The 23,003-nt window shown below is 40.6% G+C and overlaps 1 protein-coding gene across 1 annotated transcript in view; it reads right to left on the bottom strand.

Annotated features, from left to right (window-relative positions):
* SLC9A6 (solute carrier family 9 member A6) overlaps window positions 1–14,804 on the bottom strand; it is a 59,390-nt gene extending 44,586 nt beyond the window's left edge. The window contains exons 1-5 of the mRNA XM_063083213.1: window positions 14,472–14,804; window positions 5,260–5,459; window positions 2,278–2,355; window positions 1,922–1,998; window positions 1,505–1,617 (exon numbers count right to left, since the gene is read on the bottom strand). Coding sequence (XP_062939283.1) covers window positions 1,505–1,617; window positions 1,922–1,998; window positions 2,278–2,355; window positions 5,260–5,459; window positions 14,472–14,796 — 793 coding nt within the window. The 5' untranslated portion in view covers window positions 14,797–14,804. The remainder of the gene's footprint in view (window positions 1–1,504; window positions 1,618–1,921; window positions 1,999–2,277; window positions 2,356–5,259; window positions 5,460–14,471) is intronic.
* Window positions 14,805–23,003: the final 8,199 nt, after the last annotated feature.

Raw genomic sequence — 23,003 nt, 5'->3', positions numbered from 1 at the left:
GGAAGACAGACCTGGGGCGCAGCTGCCCTCGGGATCCTGCTCCCTGCATCCCAGCTGCTCTGGCTGGAGGGGCCCCAAGTGTGGTTCAGGCAGCAGCCCTGGAGAGTAGAGGCCCGAAACCTCGGTGGCGTCCAAGTTATGTTAAGTCTGCAGGCCAGCAGGATGTGAGAGCAGTGGAGTCATGGCAGCCTCCACCCAGATTCCAGTGGATGTACGGAAAAGCCTGGAAGCCCAGGCAGAGACCTGCCGCAGGGGTGGAGAAATGCCGAGCAGGAAAGTGGAGTTGGAGCTCCCACAGGGAGCCTCCACCAGGGAAATGTCTAGTAGAGGCAAGGTAGTGGGACCACCATGGAGACCCCAGACTTATGGAGCTACCAGAGTGGAACACCGGCCTGGAAAAGTTGCAGGCACCAGTGCAGCCCACTGGGCTGCACCTGGTAGAGCTGTGGGAGCGAGGCTGCCTAAAGCTTTGGGGGCCCAGATGCGCAATTGTGCCCAGGATGCAGGACTTGGAGCCAAAGAACATTATTTTGGAGCTTTAAGACATAATGTCTGCCCTGCTGGGTTTCGGACTTGTTTGGGGCCTGTTTTTCCTTTCTTTTGGCCTATTCCTCCCTTTTGGAATAGGAATGTGTACCCAATGTCTGTTCCACCACTGTATCTTGGCAGTAGATAAATTTGGTTTTGCTTTTCAGGTTCACAACTGGAAGGACTTTTGCTTTTGATCTCAGATGAGACTTTGGACTTTTAAGTTGATGCTGGAGCAAGCTAAGACTTTTGGGACTGTTGGGATAGAATGATTGTATTTTGTATGTGAGAGTGACATGAGTTTTGGGGGGGGGCAGGGGCAGAATGATGGAGTTTGGATGTGTTGTCCCCTCCAAAACTCATGTGGAAATTTTATCCCCAACGTGGCAGTGTTGGTAACTGATTGAGTCATGGGGGCGCATCCCTCATGAATGGATTAATGCTCTCCCTGGGGGAGGGAAGATTAATGAGTGAGTTCTCGCTCTATTAGTTCTCGCGAGAGCTTGTTGCTTAAAAAGACCCTGGCACCTTCTCTCTTTCTCTTGCTTCCTGTCGCCATGTGATCTGCTTGTACCCGCTGGCTGCCTGCCACTTTCTGCCATGAGTAGAAGCAGCCTGAGGCCCATGCCAGATGCAGCTGTCCCAGAATCATAAGCCAAATAAACCTCTTTTCCTTATAAATTACCCAGTCTCAGGTATTTCTGTTATAGCAACACAAAACTGACTAAAACACCCCTTGTCTAAATAGCATCAATTCATAGAACAGTAATAGGCAAGTATAAAAAAGAAATAAAAGAGAAGAAAATAAATGTGTGCTTAAGCCAAAAGGAATCATGAATTTTGTTTTTCCTCCACAATTGGAAAGTACAGTATTAGGGAAATAACTAACCACTAATTCTACACCTCAAAAAAATATCCACATGTGCTTTGACTACAAAACACTGTACCTGAAGTACTTAAGCCCCACTCATCATACCTGGATCAGTTGCCGATACAATGGCACCAAACAGCAGGCAATCTGTAAAGTAAAAATCTCCCGCAAGCTGTCCAGTTACTTTCATCAGTGTTACACAGCCGTACATTATTGACCTGTTCAATAAACATATTCCAATTTTAGAAAAAAAAATCATTAAAGAAGTCAGAATAAAGTAAGAATAAGAAGATGGGTCTACTGTAGTATCTTGTGACTAATCCCAAATTTAATTCATGTCATTTAAATACAATAATACCATGGTCTTAAGGAAAATTCAAACAACTTACTACCTATGTGAATACATTTCACTGCAAAAGTCCTTAGACACATTTGGTAATACAATACTGCATAAATCAAAAATGTATTATTTTAAAGTTATAATTCAAAGGCTAAAAAGTATTTTAAGCTTCAAATACTTACCCAATAACAAAACAAGAAATTGCTGTTCCAAGAAAAGCATATGCTAGGATAGACCCAAGGTTTCGAAAGAAGTGTCTCTGACAAAAAACAATTACACTGTATTAGTATACTTATCAATTATTTGAAAAAGAAAAGGCTTTCTATTGTAGTGTACTATACTAATATTAAATGCATTATTCACTAGAAGAAATAAGAGAAAGCATTTTGTACAAGGATAAATTTCAGCATCTAAAAAGGATAATGAGAGGAGAGAGATGGGGAATCTGGAAAGAACTGCCTATTTCTGAAGTGTCAGATACTATAAAGCCCATGGAGTTTAAAGTTGTTCAAAGTATATGAAACACAAAATCACTTACCCTTTTTAGACTATAACCTGCATAAAATATGATAGGAGGAAGTAATATGTTGAAAAATACTTCTGGATCAAAAGTAACCTGTTAAAATAAAGAGTTCTTTTAGATGACTTTCTCAGAAGACCTCATATTACATTATCAAATTGTCAAAAAGGAAAAAGATTGATTGGTCAAAGGCAAGAACAGTACTATGGCAACTTAAAAATACTTCACAGGATAGCTGTTGCAACTACTTCTCAACAAGGAGATAGTGTTGGAACAATAATTAAGCCATTATCCGTGGAAAGTGTATAAAATACTATGATATTAAAAAACTTAAAAATAGGAGAAAGCATGAACATATCTTTTCTTTAAATAAAATGTGGTATATATACTCAATCGAATACTACTCTGTCATTAAAAAGAATGAAATTCTGCCATTCGCAGCAACAGGGATGAACTTAGAGAAAATTACATTAAGTGAAATAAGCCAGGCACATAAAGAGAAATACATGTGCTCAGTCATAAGTGGGAGCTGAAATAAGGAAAGGAAAGAAAGAAAGAAATAATCACAATAATACATTTGTAGTAGATTGAACTATGTCCCCACAAAACTCACTGAGGCTTGAATTGTCTCCCAAGTTTTTTGTGTTAGAAACTTAGCCCCCATTGTGACTGTTAAAAGGGTGGGAAATCCTATTATGGTAATTGAAAGGTGGAGCCCTGAAGAGGTGATTGGATTGTAGGACCCGTGCAGTAGTGAATGGATTAAAAATGGTGGTCAGGGGCGTGGTTCTGAGGGCTTTAAAAGGAAGAGGAGATTCCAACTCTTGGCTATTGTAAAGAGTGCTGCGATGAACATTGGGGAACAGGTATACCTTCGACTTGATGATTTCCATTCCTCTGGGTATATTCCCAACAGTGGGATAGCTGGGTCGTATGGTAGATCTATCTGCAATTGTTTGAGGAACCTCCATACCATTTTCCATAGAGGCTGCACCATTTTGCAGTCCCACCAACAATGTATGAGAGTTCCTTTTTCTCCGCAACCTCGCCAGCATTTATCGTTCAGAGTCTTTTGGATTTTAGCCATCCTAACTAGATGTGGTACATCTACACAATGGAATACTACTCAGCTATAAAAACGAATGAAATACTGCCATTTGCAACAACATGGATGGACCTTGAGAGAATTATATTAAGTGAAACAAGTCAGGCACAGAAAGAGAAATACCACATGTTCTCACTTATTGGTGAGAGCTAAAAATTAATATATAAAATTCACACACACACACACACACACACACACAAAAAAAAAAACCGGGGGGGGGGGAAGAAGATATAACAACCACAATTACTTGAAGTTGATACGACAAGCAAACAGAAAGGACATTGTTGAGGGGGAGGGGGGGAGGGAGAAGGGAGGGAGGTTTTGGTGATGGGGAGCAATAATCAGCCACAATGTATATCGACAAAATAAAATAAAAAATAAAAATAAAAAAATAAAAGGAAGAGGAGAGACTCTCTCTCTCTCTCTCTGCTTTCTCTGCTTCCACCATCTTGCAGTGTGAGAACCCTGAGTCACTGTCACCACCACCAGATGGACTTTGGACTTCCCGGCCTCAGAAACTGTAAGCAATAAATTTCATTTTCTTTATAAATTACCCAGTTTCAGGTATTCTGTTATAGCAACACAAAATGGACTAATACAACATAAAAATTTCAAAAAGGAAAAAAAAAAAGAACAGAACTTTGGTTATTAGAGGTGGGAAGTGGGGGAGGGAGATTGGCCAAAAACTAGTTAAGGGTCACAAAGACTGATTACATTTTGTAAACATGAGTATACTAATTACCCTGATTTGATCACCACATATTGTACACATGTATCGATATTTGATTCTGTACCCCACAAATATATATAATCATCTTTCAATTTAAAAAACTGTCAAGATAAATAAATAAATAAATAAATACAAGAGACTCAAAACTGGTAACATAAAATTTAGGGTACAGCATTACTGTTGGCAAGAGAAACCAGACTTCTTACATAGGTAACATCTCTAAAGGTATATAACATAATATTGTGATAAAAAGTTTATGTACAACTCAGATTTCAAGTTCTGATAGCCCACTTATTTTAAGACTGCGGTACAATGTGACATGAATACAAAGTATTAGTTTGTCTTAGTTTACCTAGAACTTTTAAGGTATTGGAATTTTCCACAGGTAGAAAGAACTCTTGCTGCAGAGTAAACTTTAAGTTCATATGAAATTTTAAAAGATTAAAAATGGTCAAGAACACAATCAAGTAGCTGTTAAAGTCAAGTCCTGCCAATGTGAAAGACAGAAGAAATGAAGGCAAATGGCCAAGGGTGTGTGAAAACAAAGGGACGTGAGCAAGGTGGCACTGAGAAGCTTCGGGATAGAAACTAGGAGGGGGAAAAGAGGAAGCAGCTCTAGTAATGTCTGGGAGCCTGTATGATTCCAACCCAACCTCCTAAATAGAGCTTTATGCACAGCATGGTACAATAACTGAGACTCATACTAAGGCCCCAGATTGAACCAGATCATGAATCAGAGTTTGAATTGTGCTCAGTATAGAACACAACCAAAGCAAGAAGGAATTCCAAGAAATATCAATAAAATATTTTAGGTATTATCAAATAAACCCAATGTGCTGAAATACTATAAAACCATAAGGACCATCTGTAAATTGAAACGCTTATAAATTCTGCTTAAATCAATCCTAGTCACCACTTATTACAATAATTGTAAGCAACACAGTGAAACAAAAAGGGTTATGTTACTTAGCCTCAATCAGAAAATGAGCTATACAGACATATCGATTTCCTTACATTACATTCGTTAATTGAGGTTTTACTCCATTTTTAAAGACTGATTATTTTAAATATCATTAAAAATTCATTACTTATTTTTCTTCTAAATCTCTTTGCTGCTAGTTATATCCTTTTTAAAAAAATGCAAAGATTCCCTCTAAGAACTTACCTTTCTAAGCATTTCATTGTCTTGAACGTTATTAAGTTCATGTGAGCTGATCTCTCCTTTCAGTGTATACTCATAAAATTTTCCACTAACATTTACCAGTAACGTAGTTGGACTTGACTGCACTTCACAGCTCAGGGTCACATTATTTACATCACTTGGAACATGAATGCCGTACCGAAGCACAAGGCCCACCAGAAGACCTGGAAATAAAAGAACAATGTAAGCTCTTCTTGCAGACAGAGATCACTTCTTTTGCACCCCACACATACTTCTGGATTAATAACAGAAAATCTCTTATGATAGTCCCCTGTGGTTCAGAACCAATTTCTGGGCTGAATGCAGTTACATGTTAAAGTATTACTAAACTCACACATCCAAGAGCCCAATCTTGATGTAATCCAGTGGGACAGAAGGGAAAAACATTCCCTAGGTTAACCATAGATCACTGCATTTCTAGATCAATACATAAATAAGTGATGAAGAAGGTACAAAATGAGAAAATACCTTCAATCCATCTGTACACAGAATATGCTCCAAGATGTCCCAACCTGACAGTGCAGTCATGTTAGAAATATGTTTTCCATTTCCATCCATCAATTCACAAGACTTAAACACATACACTTTCCAAGTTTACTTCCAAAGCACATGGCTGACCAAATAATACACATTTAACAAATTGGAAAGTCAATAATGTATGTTGACTGAGTTCTTCTACTAGTAAAAGGTCTGGTTTCAATTTTAAAATATCTGCTTCAAAATCAAAACATGGAATAGAAGTCCTGCATCTGGCACTATGAGATCAAACATATTGCTAGGATTGTACCTGGATCATCCTATTGATATTCAAATATGCACAATGTTCTAGGTACTATAAAACTATGTTGATCAACCGCAACTGTTTAATAATGGTTTTATTGAGAACTAATTCACAAACCACACAAAACATAAAGTTTATCCTTTTAAACTGTATAATTCAGCAGTCTTTAGTGTATTCACAAAGTTTTATATCAATCACCACTATCACTCTAAAAAGAAACCCTATACCTATTATCAGTCACTTTACATTCCCTCACCAACCCCCAACCCTCAACCCCTGGCAACCACTAATCTACTGTCTTCCTCGATGAATTTGCCTATTCTGGATATTTCATATAAGTGAAATCCTACACAATTGGCCTTTTGTGTCTGGCTTCTTTCACTTAGCATAATGTTTTCAAGGTTTATCCATGTTGTAGCATATATCAGAACTTCATTCCTTTTTATAGCCAAATAATATTCCGTTATATGGATACACCTCAACTGCAAATTGAACCAAACTTCTGGAACTTTCCTTAAGTCCAAGATGCATAGTATACCGCTAGCTACATTTTACCTTTCTGTCGCCTTTCATTCTGACTATTCAGCCATTCTTTTAATATTTGAACAGAGTACTATGCTAGGTAGTCCCCCAGGGTTCAGAGAGAAAAACAAGGTCTCTCCTTCAAGGAGCTCTCAGTCCAGGTAGTGAAAACAAACCGAATAAACAATCGTAATACAATACATATATATACAAGGTATTATGAAAACAGAAAAGTGATACCTAAACAAGGCTGAGTGAGTGCAACATTAGGGAAGGCTTTCCAGAGGTGTCATCTGATCAGGTAACAAAATATAAGAAAGGGTATATTCCAGGTGGAATAGAAGTACATGCTCAGTCAAGGAAGAAGGAGAGAACACAGCCCATTCAGAAAATCACAAGTAGTTCAGTATGGCTGGCTTATTAAGTGACAAAAGTTGAAGTTTGAACGACTAGTAAGAGCTGAATCATAAAAGACCTTGTATGTTGGAGAAGTGAGTTTGGACTTTATCCCAAGAGCAAAAGGGATCTAAGCAGGGGCTTGACATAAGATTTCTATTTTAGACCAGTCTAGACTGGAGAGCGTCTAAAAGGTTAGATAGATGGCCACTGGAGTCATTCAGGCAATAAGATCTTAGGACTCATCTAAGAGAGCAGTGATAGGAAGAGAGAAGGATTTTAGCAGGTATTACATTTTAGAAAGATTTGGTGACTGAGTGGAATAGGCTGGGGGGAAGGGAGACAAAAGACTAAGAGGACCTTTAATTGACTTGGTAACTAGGTGGATAAGTTGGCCTGAGCATGTAAGTGGATAACAGGCCGTTCAATGAGGTAGGGAGTACAGGCAGAAGAACGGATGTACAGGGGGAAAGGCCAAGTTCAGTTTTGGACATGTTGAGTTGATATACCCGTGTCACATGCACAGTTGAGTATGTGGGATCTGGAGCTCGGGGTGGGGGAGGGTCTCAACTGGAGATATACATTTCTTAATCTTAAAATGGTTGAAGTCAGGTGCAGATAAGATCACCTGGGGAGCGAATAAAATGAGAAGAGGATTTTGGATACAAGTCTGGGGTTTCTCCATTAACAACCAACATTAAGAGGCTGGTAGAGGATGAGAAACTGATGAAGGAGTCTAAGAAGAAAAGTTCACAGGAATAGGAAGAAAAGAGGAACCAGTGGTAGCAAAGAATTCAGAAAGAGAAATTTTCATTTTCAAGGAGGAAGAAGTGATGAAAAGTATCATATGGTGCAGCCAAGTCAAGTAAGGCAGGCACTAAAAGTATCCATTGGGTTTGGAAACTAGGAGGTCATGGATATCTTTCATAAGAGCAGTTTCAGTGGAGTAGTGAGGAGAGAAACAGGAGCAGAATGGGAAGTGATGAAGCAGAAACAGGGGTTGTACAAGCAGTAGTTGGCCAGGAAGGGGGGAAGGAGGGGGGATGAGGGATCCTTCTAGCCAACTTACAATCACATGTTTTTTTAAAGTGAGCAGCAATGATTGATTGTTGATAGCACAATGACTTCAACTTTAAAAAAAAAAAAAAATTAACCAAGGTTTAGATTTAAAGTAAATGAAAAATACACTAAAAATATCTCACCTCCGAAAAACAAAATAAAAATGTTACTGCTGAGTATCAACTGTGCCTGGTAGACATAACCTAAAGAGAAAAGGCTATAGATCAGCAGTCACTCTGCCGACATAATACAAAAACAGCTCTTTTCTCTACTACCCCATAAGACTTCCTAATTAAGAGGCTCAGTATAAGTTGATCCCTTACACTTACATGCAAATCCATAGATAAGCTACTACCAATACTAATAACAGCAACATAATTTTTTTCCACGTCCCCAAACCCAACTATGCAAGGGGCAGTATTATCCACTGGTTTGACTGCATGCCTGACCCTATGCTGAAACACCACTGGGTGCTCTGAGCAGGGCTCAGCACTTGGACAAATTTGAAACACACACTTTGTTAGACAAAACAACAGCATGGAGAATAATGACCTAGGTTGGAAAAAAAAAAAATCAAGATCCTTTCATTACATCATCAGGCATTTGAAAAATTGGAATTTCTTTGAAAAGAGTTGACAGGTAGAGTTAATATGGGTTCTGTAAAAGGTCAAATCCTAATCATGGAGTTAAAGCAATTCTCAGTAAAGAGAAAGGACTCAAAAAGAGTGCTTTGTTAAAAGGATAAAGCAGAAACTTCTAGCCTCCTACATAGAAAAAGGCACAGAAAATATTGATATTATACAATTTTAAATTACCACTAACAGGCAACAAATAAAATAACCACAAAGAGATATCTTTCACAACACAGAGAAATCCTACCCCTCCTACACATTCCTGACCCACTTGTGCTGGAAAACATCCCAGTGATAAGGAACTCTGCATCACCCAAGGTCCCGCCATTGTATGATTTTCCCAGTTAGCGGAAACTGGTTTTCTCATGGATTTCAGCCCATTCTTCCAGCCTATCACACCTAAAGCCTCTGATAAGTCAAAAATATGGAAGGAACATCACTGAGGCATTAAGTGTGGCCAAAACTGGTAAAATTTCTACAGATCGAAAAAGAGTGTGTGTGTGTGTGTGTGTGTGTGTGTGTGTGTGTATATACAAACATTTATTACTTGCTTGAAGAATGCTGTTATCTACATTAAAGGGTAATTCAAGGGCTAGCTGGTCAGCCCAGTTCCTTAGAGCGTGGTACTGATAACGCCAAGATCCAGGGTTCTATTCCTTTACCGGCCAGCTGCCCAAAAAAAAAAAAAAAAAAAAGCTAATTTTTTTCTTTAAATTTATTTTTTGAATCGAAACGCAATTAATTATACATATATATTTTTTCATTTTCTTTCTTTCTTTTTCTTTTTTAAAAGATGACCGGTAAGGGGATCTTAACCCTTGACTTGGAGTTGTCAGCACCACGCTCTCCCAAGTGAGCCAACTGGCCATGCCTATATAGGGATCCAAACCCGTGGCCTTGGTGTTATCAACACCACACTCTCCCAAGTGAGCCACGGGCCAGCCCTTAATTATACATATTTATGGAGTACAGAGTTGGCTATCAGTATTTGTGTACAGTATGTGATAACCAAATCAATACTATTAGCATGTTCATCATTACAAATTATAATTATTCTTTAATTCAATTTCAAGATAGCCAAGAAAGTCAAAGCTTTTCCTGACCTCTGCTTAGTTTTACATGCATTTATTCATCTTCATCAACTAACACATTCTCAACAGTGGCTCTTCTGACCTTTATCCTCCTTCTGAAGCCCTCAACCCCACTGCCTACTTTTCAGAGAAGCTGGGGACCACTTGATGTGGGCTGCCTTGGTTCCAAGCCTCTCCATCTCTTCAGCTCCCCTCTCAGGAAAGAGAAGCCTCTTTTCCAAGGGAACCCTTTTACCTAGGACCTTGAACCAATCCCCATCCTAACTATTTCTGCATGTTATTCTATTCTTATAACCTTATGACACAGATACTTCTACATATCTCAGTCATTGTTTCCTCATCTATAAAATGGGGATAAATGACTTACCCAACATTATTTGTCATCAAGTGACAAAGCCAGAATAGAAATCTAGATTTTCTAATTCCAAAGCCTCTATAATTTTCTAATCATCTCCTCACTCTCACATCACCATTAGCTTCTTCTCCAGTGGTCCTCTGGTGAAACAGATGGTTTAGGTCACCATTTTCTCATAGCCTTCCCTCATAACGTTCAAAACCCCTACAACTTTAAGTATCATCTCTTTATATATTTGATACTATGAAATTGATTACAGTACAGTGTAGGAGAAAAAGCACAAGTTTGAAAGTCAGACAGCTCCAACAAGTTCTAGTTTGTGACCTTAGAATAGATAACTTCTCAGTGAACCTCAGTTTCCTCATATGCAGTGATGATAATACTAACCTGCTTTGTCTTTATAGTTAAGTTTTATCTCTTCAACATGAAGCAATATAGTTTAAGGGCTAAGAGAATGGGGCTTTTGAGTCAGACTGACTGGGTTTGAATCCTGACTCAATACTTATAAGTTGTGTGACTTCAAGCAGGTCATTTAACCTCTCTGAGCCCCAATTTCCTCAACTGAGAAACGGGAAAGATAATAGTACCCATCTCACAAGGTTATTATGAGGTTTAAATGACAATACTTGTAAAGCACCTAGCACAATGCCTAACACATTTTAATCCTCAAGAAACATTATCTATAAGTCATGAGATTGTAAGTGTTTTGTGGGCAGCTACTATGGCTCACACCTGTATTTCCCATCATATCCCATACATCATAGACATTTAATAATTGTTTACCGATGAATCATATTAGTTAAGCCTAGGACTCCGGATGCCTTCAGTTTAAGGCAAAACCAATATTTCTTCCATCTTTTGCTTTTTATACCATCTGAAAGCACAATGCAGTGAGTGATCACTTTTCAGACTTAATTAACTACCTTGACAATTTTTACGTTAACAGTGACTCACTTTTAAGTTTCTTAAGAAAGCCCAGTGAACAAAATACGTGGGTACTGTGAGATTGTGTATTTGTAACTGGAGCAATTAGTTTATATTACAATCTAGAAACTGACCACATTGGCAATTTCAATTTTCTTTTACCCTTTCTTCTCAAAAAGGTAAAGGAAAGACTTATTTTAAAATAGCATTTTTCTAGGATTTAAGTAGCTAAGCCGACATCACAGGACTAAGGTTACCAGTGGGCTGTGTCTTGGAGGGCTAAGCATTTCCTTTTCACTTGAAAGTCAAGCTGAAAAATAAAGGTCTTAATATAGTAATGCAATAGCTATGATGATGCTAAGAGTTGTAAGAAAAGGTAAATGACAGACAGTAATTAAGATTAGAAGACTTCAATTTCCATGGCATTGGAAAATATGATGACCCAATGCCATCTATTCTCAAACTGCACCTGGGGTTTAGTTAGGAGGCTGTTTAATCCACAGCTCCTATTGCCCAGACTGAGAAAATGGGCAGGCTATAGAATGCCAAGTCAACCCCAGCCAGATTTGACTCTCAGATTCACACTCTTGCACTTTATATTCCACAAAAGACACCCTTATTTTTCCTTCACAAAATACGAACACTAAGGTACTCTATCACTTTTTTACTAACTTGGAAAGTTTAGGAAATGCAATCAGTAATCCTACTTTTCTACTTCTGCCCAAGAATTAGATGAGGTTAATGATATCAACTACCAAAGAGCAAATATTTTCAGGGCAATTCAAAGTCCCTATTTGATTTTTTAAAAAATACTATGTTTGCCTCAACTTACAAGATAGAGCCATTTAAAGAACTGTTCTGAGGCTAACCTGAGAAAATACAGTTGTGACAGCAATAATAATAATAGCACAGCTGTCATTTATAGAGCAGTTACTTAGTGGTCAGATACTAGGCTAAAAACATTTCTTCCTCACAGTAATTCTACTATCATTACCCTTAATATAAAGATGAGGGTAAAGAGGGTAAGGGACTTGCCTAAGATCACTCATAGCTATTGGCACAGTGGGCTAGGAATCCAGATCTGACTCTAAAGCAGAGATTCACAAACTACAGTCCGTGATCTGTTTCTGTATAGTCCAAGAACTAAGAATGGTTTTTACATTTCTTTTTTTTTTTTTTCTTTTTTTCTTTTTCTTTTTTGTGACCGGTAAGGGGATCGCAACCCTTGGCTTGGTGTCGCCTGCACCACGCTCAGCCAGTGAGCACACGGGCCATCCCTATATAGGATCCGAATCTTGCCGCCGCGCTCCCCCGAGTGAGCCACGGGGTCGGCCCTGGTTTTTACATTTTTTTTTTTTTTTTTTTTTTTAAAGAGAGATTTTATTTTTTTTTTTTTGTCTTTTTCGTGACCGGTACTCAGCCAGTGAGTGCACCGGCCATTCCTATATAGGATCCGAACCCGCGGCGGGAGCGTCGCTGCGCTCCCAGCGCCGCACTCTCCCGAGTGCGCCACGGGCTCGGCCCTGGTTTTTACATTTCTAAAGGTTTAAAAAAAAAAAATGAAGAAGAAAGTGCAACAGAAACACAGAGACCTATGTGACCCACAAAGTTGACAATCTTTATTATTTATAGCCCTTTATAGAAAAAAATTTGCTGACTTCTGGTCTAAAGCCTTGTACCATTACCACATCATACTATCTCTCCCTATAGATAAGAGGTATCTGAAATCAGTTCCTTATAAAACTATAATACTCATTTGGCATTTATGGGCATTTAACCAAATTTAAGATGCCAGTATTTTCTTTATATGAACCTGTCTATAAGCTCCTTGAAGTTAAGTGTCTTTTATGTCTTTGTATTTTCTGTACATAATACATAGTAGGCTGATCAGTAAATGTATGTTGAGGATAGTAAATAAATCAAACACTTATACAGAGAAATTATGTAGAAATATATAGCATATCTGGCCAATTTAGCTTAAGGGACACTGCAAATGAAATGCAAAAATTATAAACTATAAAAATCACCTAATGTATCTGAAAGCTATAAATTCTAGTGAACAGAGATACTCACACACAGGCTTATCATTTTCTTACCTTACGAATGAAAAATAAGCCCAAATTCATGCATTTTCTTGAGGCACACAACCACCTTTCCTTGCTACCCATGAAATGCACATTCCAGAAGTCTGAATTTACCGAAAGGGGTGAGGGAGGGGGTTGCATGGAGATATGTCTTTCTGTGCCAAAGCGTCCTCTGTCTATTTGCAATTCTGAGAGACAAATCTCAACAAGCTCATCAGTTTAAGACTGTTCCAAATGAAGATAATCTTCAAACATGTACTGCACAGAAAGGATTGTTCGTCTGCCCTCATCTCTTCAGCCACATAGTCAGATTAAGACAGTCAGCAATATATATCTTCTTTTCCTCTCATGAGGCCCCAGCACCGCTCAGAATGTCTCTGAACCAGTGGTTTGATTTACCCTTCTAGGCTCGTCACCAATAAATAAATAAATAAATAAATAACCTAAAAAAAAAAAAAAAAAAAGAGCACACTGGCACACAAGAACCGAAGCCATTTACTCAACGATCCATATTGTATATGCGTGGTGTTTGTAATTACTGCTTGGCTGAACTGTTCTGATCATCGTATAATACACCACACTGCTGGAAGAACCTTAACTCTTCCTCATCCTCACTTCTGTACGCCTGAATTGGAAGGGTCAACCATACGTATCCGCATCAGATATTACAGGCATAGTACAATAATAAATCAGATCATTAAAAATATCCTAAGTCTTCTGTAGCCTATTTCACGTTCAGGTTTTTACTTGGGTTCCACAAGAATAAGATTTTCATTTTCAACCAAGAAAGGAAAGGACAGGGCGTAGCAAGAGCTGGATAATGAGTAAAGGTCGACTCTGGCTCCCAAAGAACGCCAGATTCTGGGCAGTAGAGATACTACCAGAGCTTCAATGAACCTTAAACAAACTGACACCTCAGAGCAAAGGATCGCAATGGTGTCTTCCCCGCCGCCAGCCCCCAGCCCAATCCGAGACACCGTACCCACTCCCTTCCCATCCTCGGCCCGGGTCCCAAGCTTGGTAGGCAGAGAAGGGGGGGCGGGCGGAGAGAAAAGGGGGTGGGGCTGGAGGCGAAAAAGGTGTGGAGAGGCAGAGAAAATGGTGGTGGGGGGCGCGAGGCTGAAAAGGGGGTGAGGTGGAGAAACGGGAGTTGTAGCAGAAAAAGGGGGTGAAGCAGAGAAACGGAGGGAGGGGGTCCGGGAGGGGCAGAAAATGAAAGGAATTAGAAGGGGAACCGAACGCAGGCCAAGCAGGGCCAGGAGAGGAGACGAAGCAGCTGGCGGGCAGAGAAAGGGGCAGCGCCAGGGGGCGGACAGGGGTTGAGGCACTTACCATAAATCATAGCCAGGCCGGTTTCATGCAGGAAGCGGACCCGACGGTGCTTGAAGAGCCAGATCGTGAGAATGGTGAGGGTGAGCAGCAGGATGAAGATGAGCAGGCTGGCACTGTCCTGCCGGTGGCTCTCCTCGGCTTGCTTCTCTGACACGATCTCTTCATCCATGGCTCTCGCCGCTCCGCCGTCGTCGTCCGACGCCCCGGCCCAGCCAAAGACTCCCACTGCGAGGAGCAACCAGAGGGGCCGCATGAGCGGGCGGGCCCGGGGGCCGCCGCCGACGCCGCGGCGGAGGGACGCCCGCCGCCAGCAGTGCAGAGCCATATCTTCCCCCGCCCCCCGCCCCTCTTCTCACCGGCAGCCGCCGGCGGTCGGACCACACCCCGAGGGCTCACGGGAAAGGGGCGGAGCCCGAGGAGAGCCTTCGGAGCGCGCGCCGCAGCTGCCGCTCTTAAAGGGGCCGCTGCATCCCCCGCTCGCTCTTCCCGGTTCCTTTGACCTTCTGTCCCCGACACGCCACACTCAGGCGCTGCCGAGAAATGAAAGGCCATCGAATCTAGCCCACTGCCTTCTGCTAAAGAAATATCGGCTCAGTTGATCAAGCAGAGGCAGATTGCGCTGTCTACTTTGATCCTATTCTTGGAGCTCTCAAGGGAATCTATCTTTCATAACTCATCTCAATATCGTCCCCCGGTGTCTCTTAACAGGATAAGAAGTTGTCCCCTTGGGAGTGGCCTCAATTTCCATCTCTGTAATTTAAATCGTATTCTCCTTTTTCTCTCCTCATTGGGAAAAAACACCACCACTGTAATAGTTCGTAAAAGAATTGAAGTCGTGGATTATGCGTGTGTCTGTATATTCGGTTTTCTTTACACGTAAACGCCTGATATGTCATCTCTCATGTTAGGAACCTATACAGAGAAACTCTGATCAACCTCATAAGAAGATTCAGTTTGTGCTCAGATTTACTGGTGCTCAAAAACACAAAACTCCCCTCCCCTCCCGAAGAAGAACTCTTTGGTGGTGTGGTGGGTTTCTCCCTCTTCTCTTGCTCCCTTTTATTGATGTTTTAAAGCTAATGTCCCCAGCTCGGAAGGAAGTCACCTTTGATTCTTATCTCATCTCTCTTCCTCAAAAAATGTTTTCTCTGTTCTCAGACTTTCAACCTCGCACACCAAAATTTTCACAGTTCTTGCCTCCGTACTTCAGCCTTGTCTTTGAGAATTGTGAATTCCTATTTTTCCATACTTCTCAGATTACTCCTTAGTTTGTGCGTGCTCTTTGTTATCTCTAGCCTTTCATTTCTACAAGAATGAGTTACAAATCTCAAGCCCTGGCCTACCACCTCCCTTCAGGCCTCTGCCTGTTGGATACTGATCATAACCCATTGAGGCTCCTACCACCCTCAAAAACTAAAAATGTTTTGAAACAAGCTCATTATTTCCCCTTTCCAAATACGTATTCTTTCTCAAATTCTTCCAACCATCAGTGGTACTACTATCAATCCAATTCCTATCATTCTGCCTAGAACTCATGATTCTCAAATGTTTTCACCTCGTGGCCATATGACCTCCCTGCTAAAACAAATAATACTCAGGCAAATCAAAGCTGCCCTAGTGTGGATTCACCCCCACTAACCAGCTCTTTAAGCTCTTGTGGATGGTGAGGAAAAAAAGAAAAAACAAACAACACTAGAACGGTGATCGACTCCAAGTTCTGTCTCTGTCAGGTCAGGAACTGTCCCAGACCAGAGACAGTGACTGTGTGCACCTTCTGTCCTATTAGTACCTGGATCCATCTGTGTCTTCCCAAGAAACCCCATGGCTGCCTGTCCCCTATTACCCTAACTCCGGCCTAACCACACTGCCCTGTTCACACAGGGCTGGGCTTTGTAGAGGCAAGAAATCCAGGTGGTAATCCTTTCCAGGCTCCCCACGGCCCCCTCCCCAGATCTATCTTGGTCACCCCAGACGACCTAGTGAATTAGCTTCCCTGCTTCTTCAGGCCTAACCACTCATTCCAAGGCTGTTTTGCCTCAGCACGAAACCACTTTTCTCTCTCGGAGTGTTTGGAACTTGAAAAAAACAAAACAAAGTCCCAGATTGCTTCCATGACTGGTTAGCAAGTGCCTTCAACCCCAGATTCTACCTCTGTTCATGCGGCCCCAGCAACTTTGTATGCCCCCTCAGCAACCTCTTTATATTAGAATTCCAGGAGGAATCTTGAGTTGGCAATATCTCTATCGGGCAGCAAATCCCCATGAGTTTTCAACTCCCCTCGGAATGGACGTCTCTCCCAACACAGCACTGCTCTGTACTTCTGACTCCCACCCCCCAGGTCTCCTCTCATGACTGCCTTCCCTGCCAGTCCTTGTCAGTGCACTCTCTGGAATGCCCTCCCTTGTGAACAAACCACCCAACTCTCTAGGTTACCACACTGATGGCCCCTCCATTTCCTCCCTTCACCAGGACCTGAACCTCTCTCCCAGGACATCCCATGCTCTGAAGCTGTTTCAGGTGGAAGCTGTTCATTCCACCACAACCCCACTGTCCTATACACACACACACAACTTGCACCATATAGCACATGGCCTCAAGGAGCATCTGGCACTTTGCTCACTTCCCATTGTTGTTCCAAGCCCATTACTCCTCTGCCCTCATTGAAGCTCTAATACCTTCTCCTTTCCCTGTGGTCATCATCTAATGACTTCCTGGTCACTCCCACACATTCACGGAGTACTTGGCCATCCAGTTCATGGGCTTCCTCTCCACACCCCCTCCCCAGCCCTGTCATCATCCTGAGTGACTACAATGGTCATACGAGTATCAACACCTTACCTGGAATTCCAGCTGGGAAAACCAAGGCATTCTGGGAAAATACCCTGCAACCTACTTAAACATCAGTTTCCCCACCATCTTCAGTGGTTGCTTTTCCACTATCTCTTTCTGCTCTCCATAGGCATTTTCAGGTCCCTTCAGAGAAACAGCCCTTCACCTACACCCCCCTCTAGCTACTGTGCTATTTCTCCCCTCCCCTTCAGAGACCAGCTTTTTGAAAGAGTTGTCTGCATCCTCTGCAGCACCCATTGCCTAGTCCAGCGATTATCAAAGACCAGACTCCAGCCTATAGGACAAATCTGGCCTGCCACCTGTTTCCGTATGGCCTGAAGCTAAGAATGGTTTTCACATTTTTTAAGGGTTGGAAAAAAACAGAAGAATATTTTGTGACACGTGATAATTGTGTGAAATTCAAATTTCAGGGTCCATCAATAACAGTTTATTGGACACGGCCACATCTATTCATTTACTTACTGTCTATGGCTGCTTTTGCACTACAAGGACAGAGTTGAGCAGTTGTGAAAGAGACCTTGTGGCCTGCAAAGCCTAAATACTTACTACCTGGCCCTCTGATGGAAAAGTATGCTGACCACTGCCTTAGTCTCTGCCAGTCATTCCTTCACTCTTCTATAAGCAGGGTCTCTGTAAAGCACAAATCTGTTTGTATAGATCACAACCCTTCTCCAAGCCCTCCAGTGGACCCCATTGCCTTCAGTTCTGGCTCCTTAGCCTGGCACACAATGTTCGCTCCACAAGCCTTGTCTCCAGACTGCCTCTTAACCCTTACATCTGGTCCTTCTCCCCAGAATATATTTTGCTTCAGCCATTCTGTACTCCTTGTAGTTCCCTGAACGTTTTACATGGTTTCATGCCATCTGTGTGCCTTCCCATGTGTTTCCTCTGCTTGGATAGTCCTTTAACCCCTTCCTCACTGAACTGACTTCTACTGGTCTGACAAAACTCAGATTAAAGGTCACCAAACTTTCCAGGATGTTCTCAGACTGAGTTAAGGGTCCCTTTTCATAAAGGCTTTCGTAGCCCCCTGGGCAGATCTCTATCCTAGCACTCATGATATATGAGGGTACTTCAAAAAGTTCATGGAAAAATAGAATTAAAAGATAATATGAATCCATCCATGAACTTTTTGAAGTACCCTTGCATTATCATGCTTGACTTACAAGCGCTAAGGAAATTTCCATTTGCAGATGACATTAAATTGCCCTGGTTACATAGATTCAATAATAAACTGAAAGAAGGCTTTACAGTATTGGCTACATAGTAAGTGCTCAGTAAATACTTGATAATTGAACAGCGTAAATGAGTTCAATCCAGTGCCTAGCACAGTTCGTGGTTCATTGGAGGTGCTTGATAAATACTGAATTAAATAGTTCACGTATTGGGGAAAAGCCTGAAAACCTAAGTTAAGGTTATACTGTGGAAGGTCTCTATGAAATTTTTAACTCATTCATTTATTCATTAACTCATTCATTTCCCTGACCAAAAACCTCCCCAACATCAATTTAGCAGCAGAAAGGGGGATGAATGAGACGCAGAGAGATCGGCAGTAGGAAGGCCAATTAGGAGGTTAGAAAAGTAGTCTTGCTGAAAAGTAATGAGGCCTTAACTTAGCAGGCACTGTAGGAATGAGAGTGGGAAGCTGGGTGTCAGAGCTGGCTGTAGGATTAATCTGTCTTGGCAATTGATTGGGTGGGTGGGTGGGGAGACCTTGAGGAACAAGAATTGAAAGATGACTCCAAGGTTTGAACCTGGATCACTGTAAAACACAGAGCTGCTAGTAGTATTAATACAGGAGTCAGAAAGTAGAGCTTGGCTATAGACAGGTTGGATTTAAGGGACTGGTGGGATATCCAAGGGCCAATATCAAAATAGGCAGTTAGAAACTTGGCTCTGCTATTCAGGAGTGAAGTCAGGACCAGTGATAGATCTGGGGGCTATATGCACAATATTGATGTGTTCTCCAAAGAAGAAAGGGTGGAAAGAGACTCAGTCCTAGGGCAGTAGTATAGAGAATACCTATATTCAAGAAGAACAAATATTAGGTCATTGCCATCAGTTAGAGCCCAGCATAAGGATGCTGGAGTTCTCACAGTGTATTTTCTGAACAGACCAACCCAATGTGCTAAAAATGCAAATAAGATTTTTGGTGTCATTAGGAAGGCTATTTGAATAATCATTTTAACCTCATACAAGTAACCTAGGATACTTTGTGCAGATGTGGTAATGTAACCCTAAGAGAGATATTAGTAGACCTGGAAATGGTTCAGAGAAGAGCAATTAAAATAATCAAAAGGGAGAAGCAACTGATGATTTAGGAAAGAATAAAGGGATGAAGAATCTCTTTGATTTGAAAAAAACAGCTAGAAGAGTCAATAACAACAACAATGGCTAAGATTTGAGTGCTTACTATGTGTGAGACTGTTCTAAACATTTTAGAGTACATGCATGGTCTCACTCAATCCTGACAACAACCTTATCAGGTAAGCACTATTATTACCCTCACTTTACAGAAGAGGAAACAGAGGCACAGTGAAGTTAAGTAACTTCTTCAGTCTCCCAGAGAGAGAAAAGGCAAAGCCAGGATCCAAATCCAATCAAATTCCAGAATGTATGCTTTTAATCACTGTAGTATAAACCATCCAGCAAACAAACAAATCCTAAAGATATGAATCATGTAACCATAGTCTTGTTTACTAAGATTCAAAACTCAAAATATCAAGGTACCACTTAATATTTTAAGAGGAATACATTTTTTGTTGATGTTTGAATTGCTTAAAACAAGCACACATCAATTTTGTAAAGAAAAAAGAGTATAGATGATGCAATTTCAATATCAAAAATACTAGTTTACACAGCAGGTAGTAAACTTCTAGAATTTGTTACCCAGAGAAGAAAGATTGAGTACCTAGAGTAGAAACGAAGGTACTTCAAAAAGTTCCGTGGGAAAATAGAATTAAAAGATAAAACAAATCTTTCCATGAACTTTTTGAAGTACCCTCATATATTCCTCTTGTAGATACCTATACTAGTCGGGAACATATTCGTAGGGAAAGGGGTATGCCTGACAGAGGGAGAATCTGCATGGGAAATGGAGACGTGAATGAATGGTGTGTCAAGATAACCATTGAGTTGGCTGGTATGAAACGAAGTTAATTGAAGACAATTCCAGGATAGCAGTGTTTTCTCTAGTCAACAGACTATCATGGGAAACATGATGGATCTTCACAAATAACGTAGGAAACGCTTTAACGATCATTATCCCCATCTTTAATAACATCCACATCATTTGTCCACAGTGCATATGGAAAACGACCATTTCTTTGGGAAAACTAAAGGCACTTTTGGGGTCACTTAGGAATTTAAATACTCTGAGGTTTGGCTTTTGTTCAAAGAGCTCATGAAAACAGTGCTGCTACTATCTGTACCTTGCATCTTTGGGATTAACTCCAACCTAGACAGCCACATGTGAGTGGACCTAAGGTACTTATTTGAATGACACAGTCCTTGGTAACTGTGACTATGAATACCTTAGCTTCTCTTCATGTTGGAATCTACAGATAAGACAATTAAAATCCCATTCCATGAACATGATTTAACCATTTGTTACTAGAAAATGTGAAACTAAGCTAATTTTTCTTGCACTCAGCACCTGGATAAGAGATTAAAAAGAAGAGAGTAGGGATTGCATCTTAAGAAGGCAATAGAGAAAAAAAACTTAATGCCTGGACATAAGTCACTTCCTTGCAGACTAGGATAATGCATTGGCGGCTTATACAAACATCAGATTCCTTACTGACTCTTTCTTTTTTTCTATAACCTCATCTTTTTAAAAGAAATGAACCAGATCTCAGAGACTTTAAGAAAACTCTTAATCATTTTCTGCTTCAGATAAATTGATATTAGAAGAGGTCATTTAACAGGGCACCTGAGGGCCAGCCTGTGGTTCACTCGGGAGAGTGCAGTGCTGATAACACCAAAGCCATGGGTTCAGATCCCATATAGGGATGGCCGGTTCGCTCACTGGCTGAGCGTGGTGCTGACAACACCAAGCCAAGGGTTAAGATCCCCTTACTGGTCATCTTTTAAAAAAACAAAAACAAAGACAAAAACAAAACCAGGGCACCTGAAAGGCTAATTTCAAGTTGACCATTATGCAAGCTAAAACAAAGTTTTAATTTTTTTTTTTTTTTTTTTTTTTTTTGTCAACTATCTTTTTATCTTGCCACCTCCCAGGGGTGGAGAAGGAAGCACTTTCCTGCCAACTAGAGAGATTACTTCCTGGTTCCTCCTGATTGTGAAGCTTATAAATAGCACTACATTTGTAAGGAATACATTATATTGCACTTGACATTAATCACGTACTGTGTAAAATTTTGGCTTAGAGGTGAAGAAATTGGAGAGGGCTCAGAGAAAAATAATGACCGTTGACTTAATAAGAAATTGAGACCAAATACATATATAAAGGATTTATTAAGCCAATATGGTTGCGACTGGGAAGACACATAGATCAGTTCACCCTGAAAATGTGTTCCAAAGAGGGCCAGCAGAGTTTAACATCTTATAATCACAAGAAGGGGGAAGGGTCAAAGGAGAGAGAGAGAAAGACGGCCCTGTCTAATCACTTCATCAGGCTTTCTATTGATAGTACATGACATACAGATTTGGGATTGTTACTAGGTTACATCTTACATGCAGGGATCTAGAGTAAGGGTAATAAGAAGTATTCTAGGTCTTTTTATGGCTTTCTGGTGCCATTATGGCTGCTTCCAAATAAAATGGTCTTATGATAACGTCTTCCTGCACAGGTGGACGTGATTACTGACCTATCCCAGATCTTCCAAGGCTATAAACTGTAATTTACTGACCTGGTCAGAGCAGATTCTTTTGGTTATCACGACCATGACTAAAGCTTTGGAAAATGGGATCCAGGATAAAAATTATATAAATAAAGTTGAGAAAATATGATGAATCTCATATGTCTTCTTTATTTTCTATTTTTTTCAGCTTTGAAGAAGCTCAAGGGTATCAGGAAATGTTTACAATCAAAGGGTTATCAAAATGTACCCATCTGTGCAAATCCACAGCGATTTTTGAACCCAGTTCAAAATAATGGTAGGACCCTCTGTAGAGATCCTTTTAAACAGGAATGCATAATTATTTCCATAATTCATTCATTCTTTATTCAACAAATATTTATAGAATGCCTAACATGTGACAGTCAATGTTCTGGGTGCAGAGATATCTCTGTCCTCTCGGAGCTTACATTCCAGTGAGAGAGGAGAGACAGTAAGCAATAATAGCACAAAAAACATAATAAATAGCTAAATTATATAGTATGTTAGAAGGTGATATAAAAAACAGCAGGCTAAGAGGACCAGGAATGGGAATATTACCAACTTAAAAGGGGTGGTCAGGATAGGCATCTTTGAGCAAGTGAGGGCGGGCAAACTGATGCAGCTGAAACGTGGGATTCTGATTGGGTTGAGTTGAGGGGAAAATATGGTGATCATACTTTGCATTTACCCTGTGACATGCAGTTTACAAAGCTGTGCCATTCAGCCAGGGGGCACTGGAGGAATTGGTGCAGTCTGGAAAAAAAGGAGGAATTCCGTTTTGGCCCTATCAAGTTTGAAGTGCCACAGGACCACTTACATGGAAATAAATGTCCAGCAGGTA

This window comes from Cynocephalus volans, chromosome X (assembly GCF_027409185.1).
Source record: "Cynocephalus volans isolate mCynVol1 chromosome X, mCynVol1.pri, whole genome shotgun sequence".
Taxonomy (NCBI): domain Eukaryota; kingdom Metazoa; phylum Chordata; class Mammalia; order Dermoptera; family Cynocephalidae; genus Cynocephalus; species Cynocephalus volans.
This window is presented reverse-complemented; position numbering and strand designations above follow the sequence as displayed.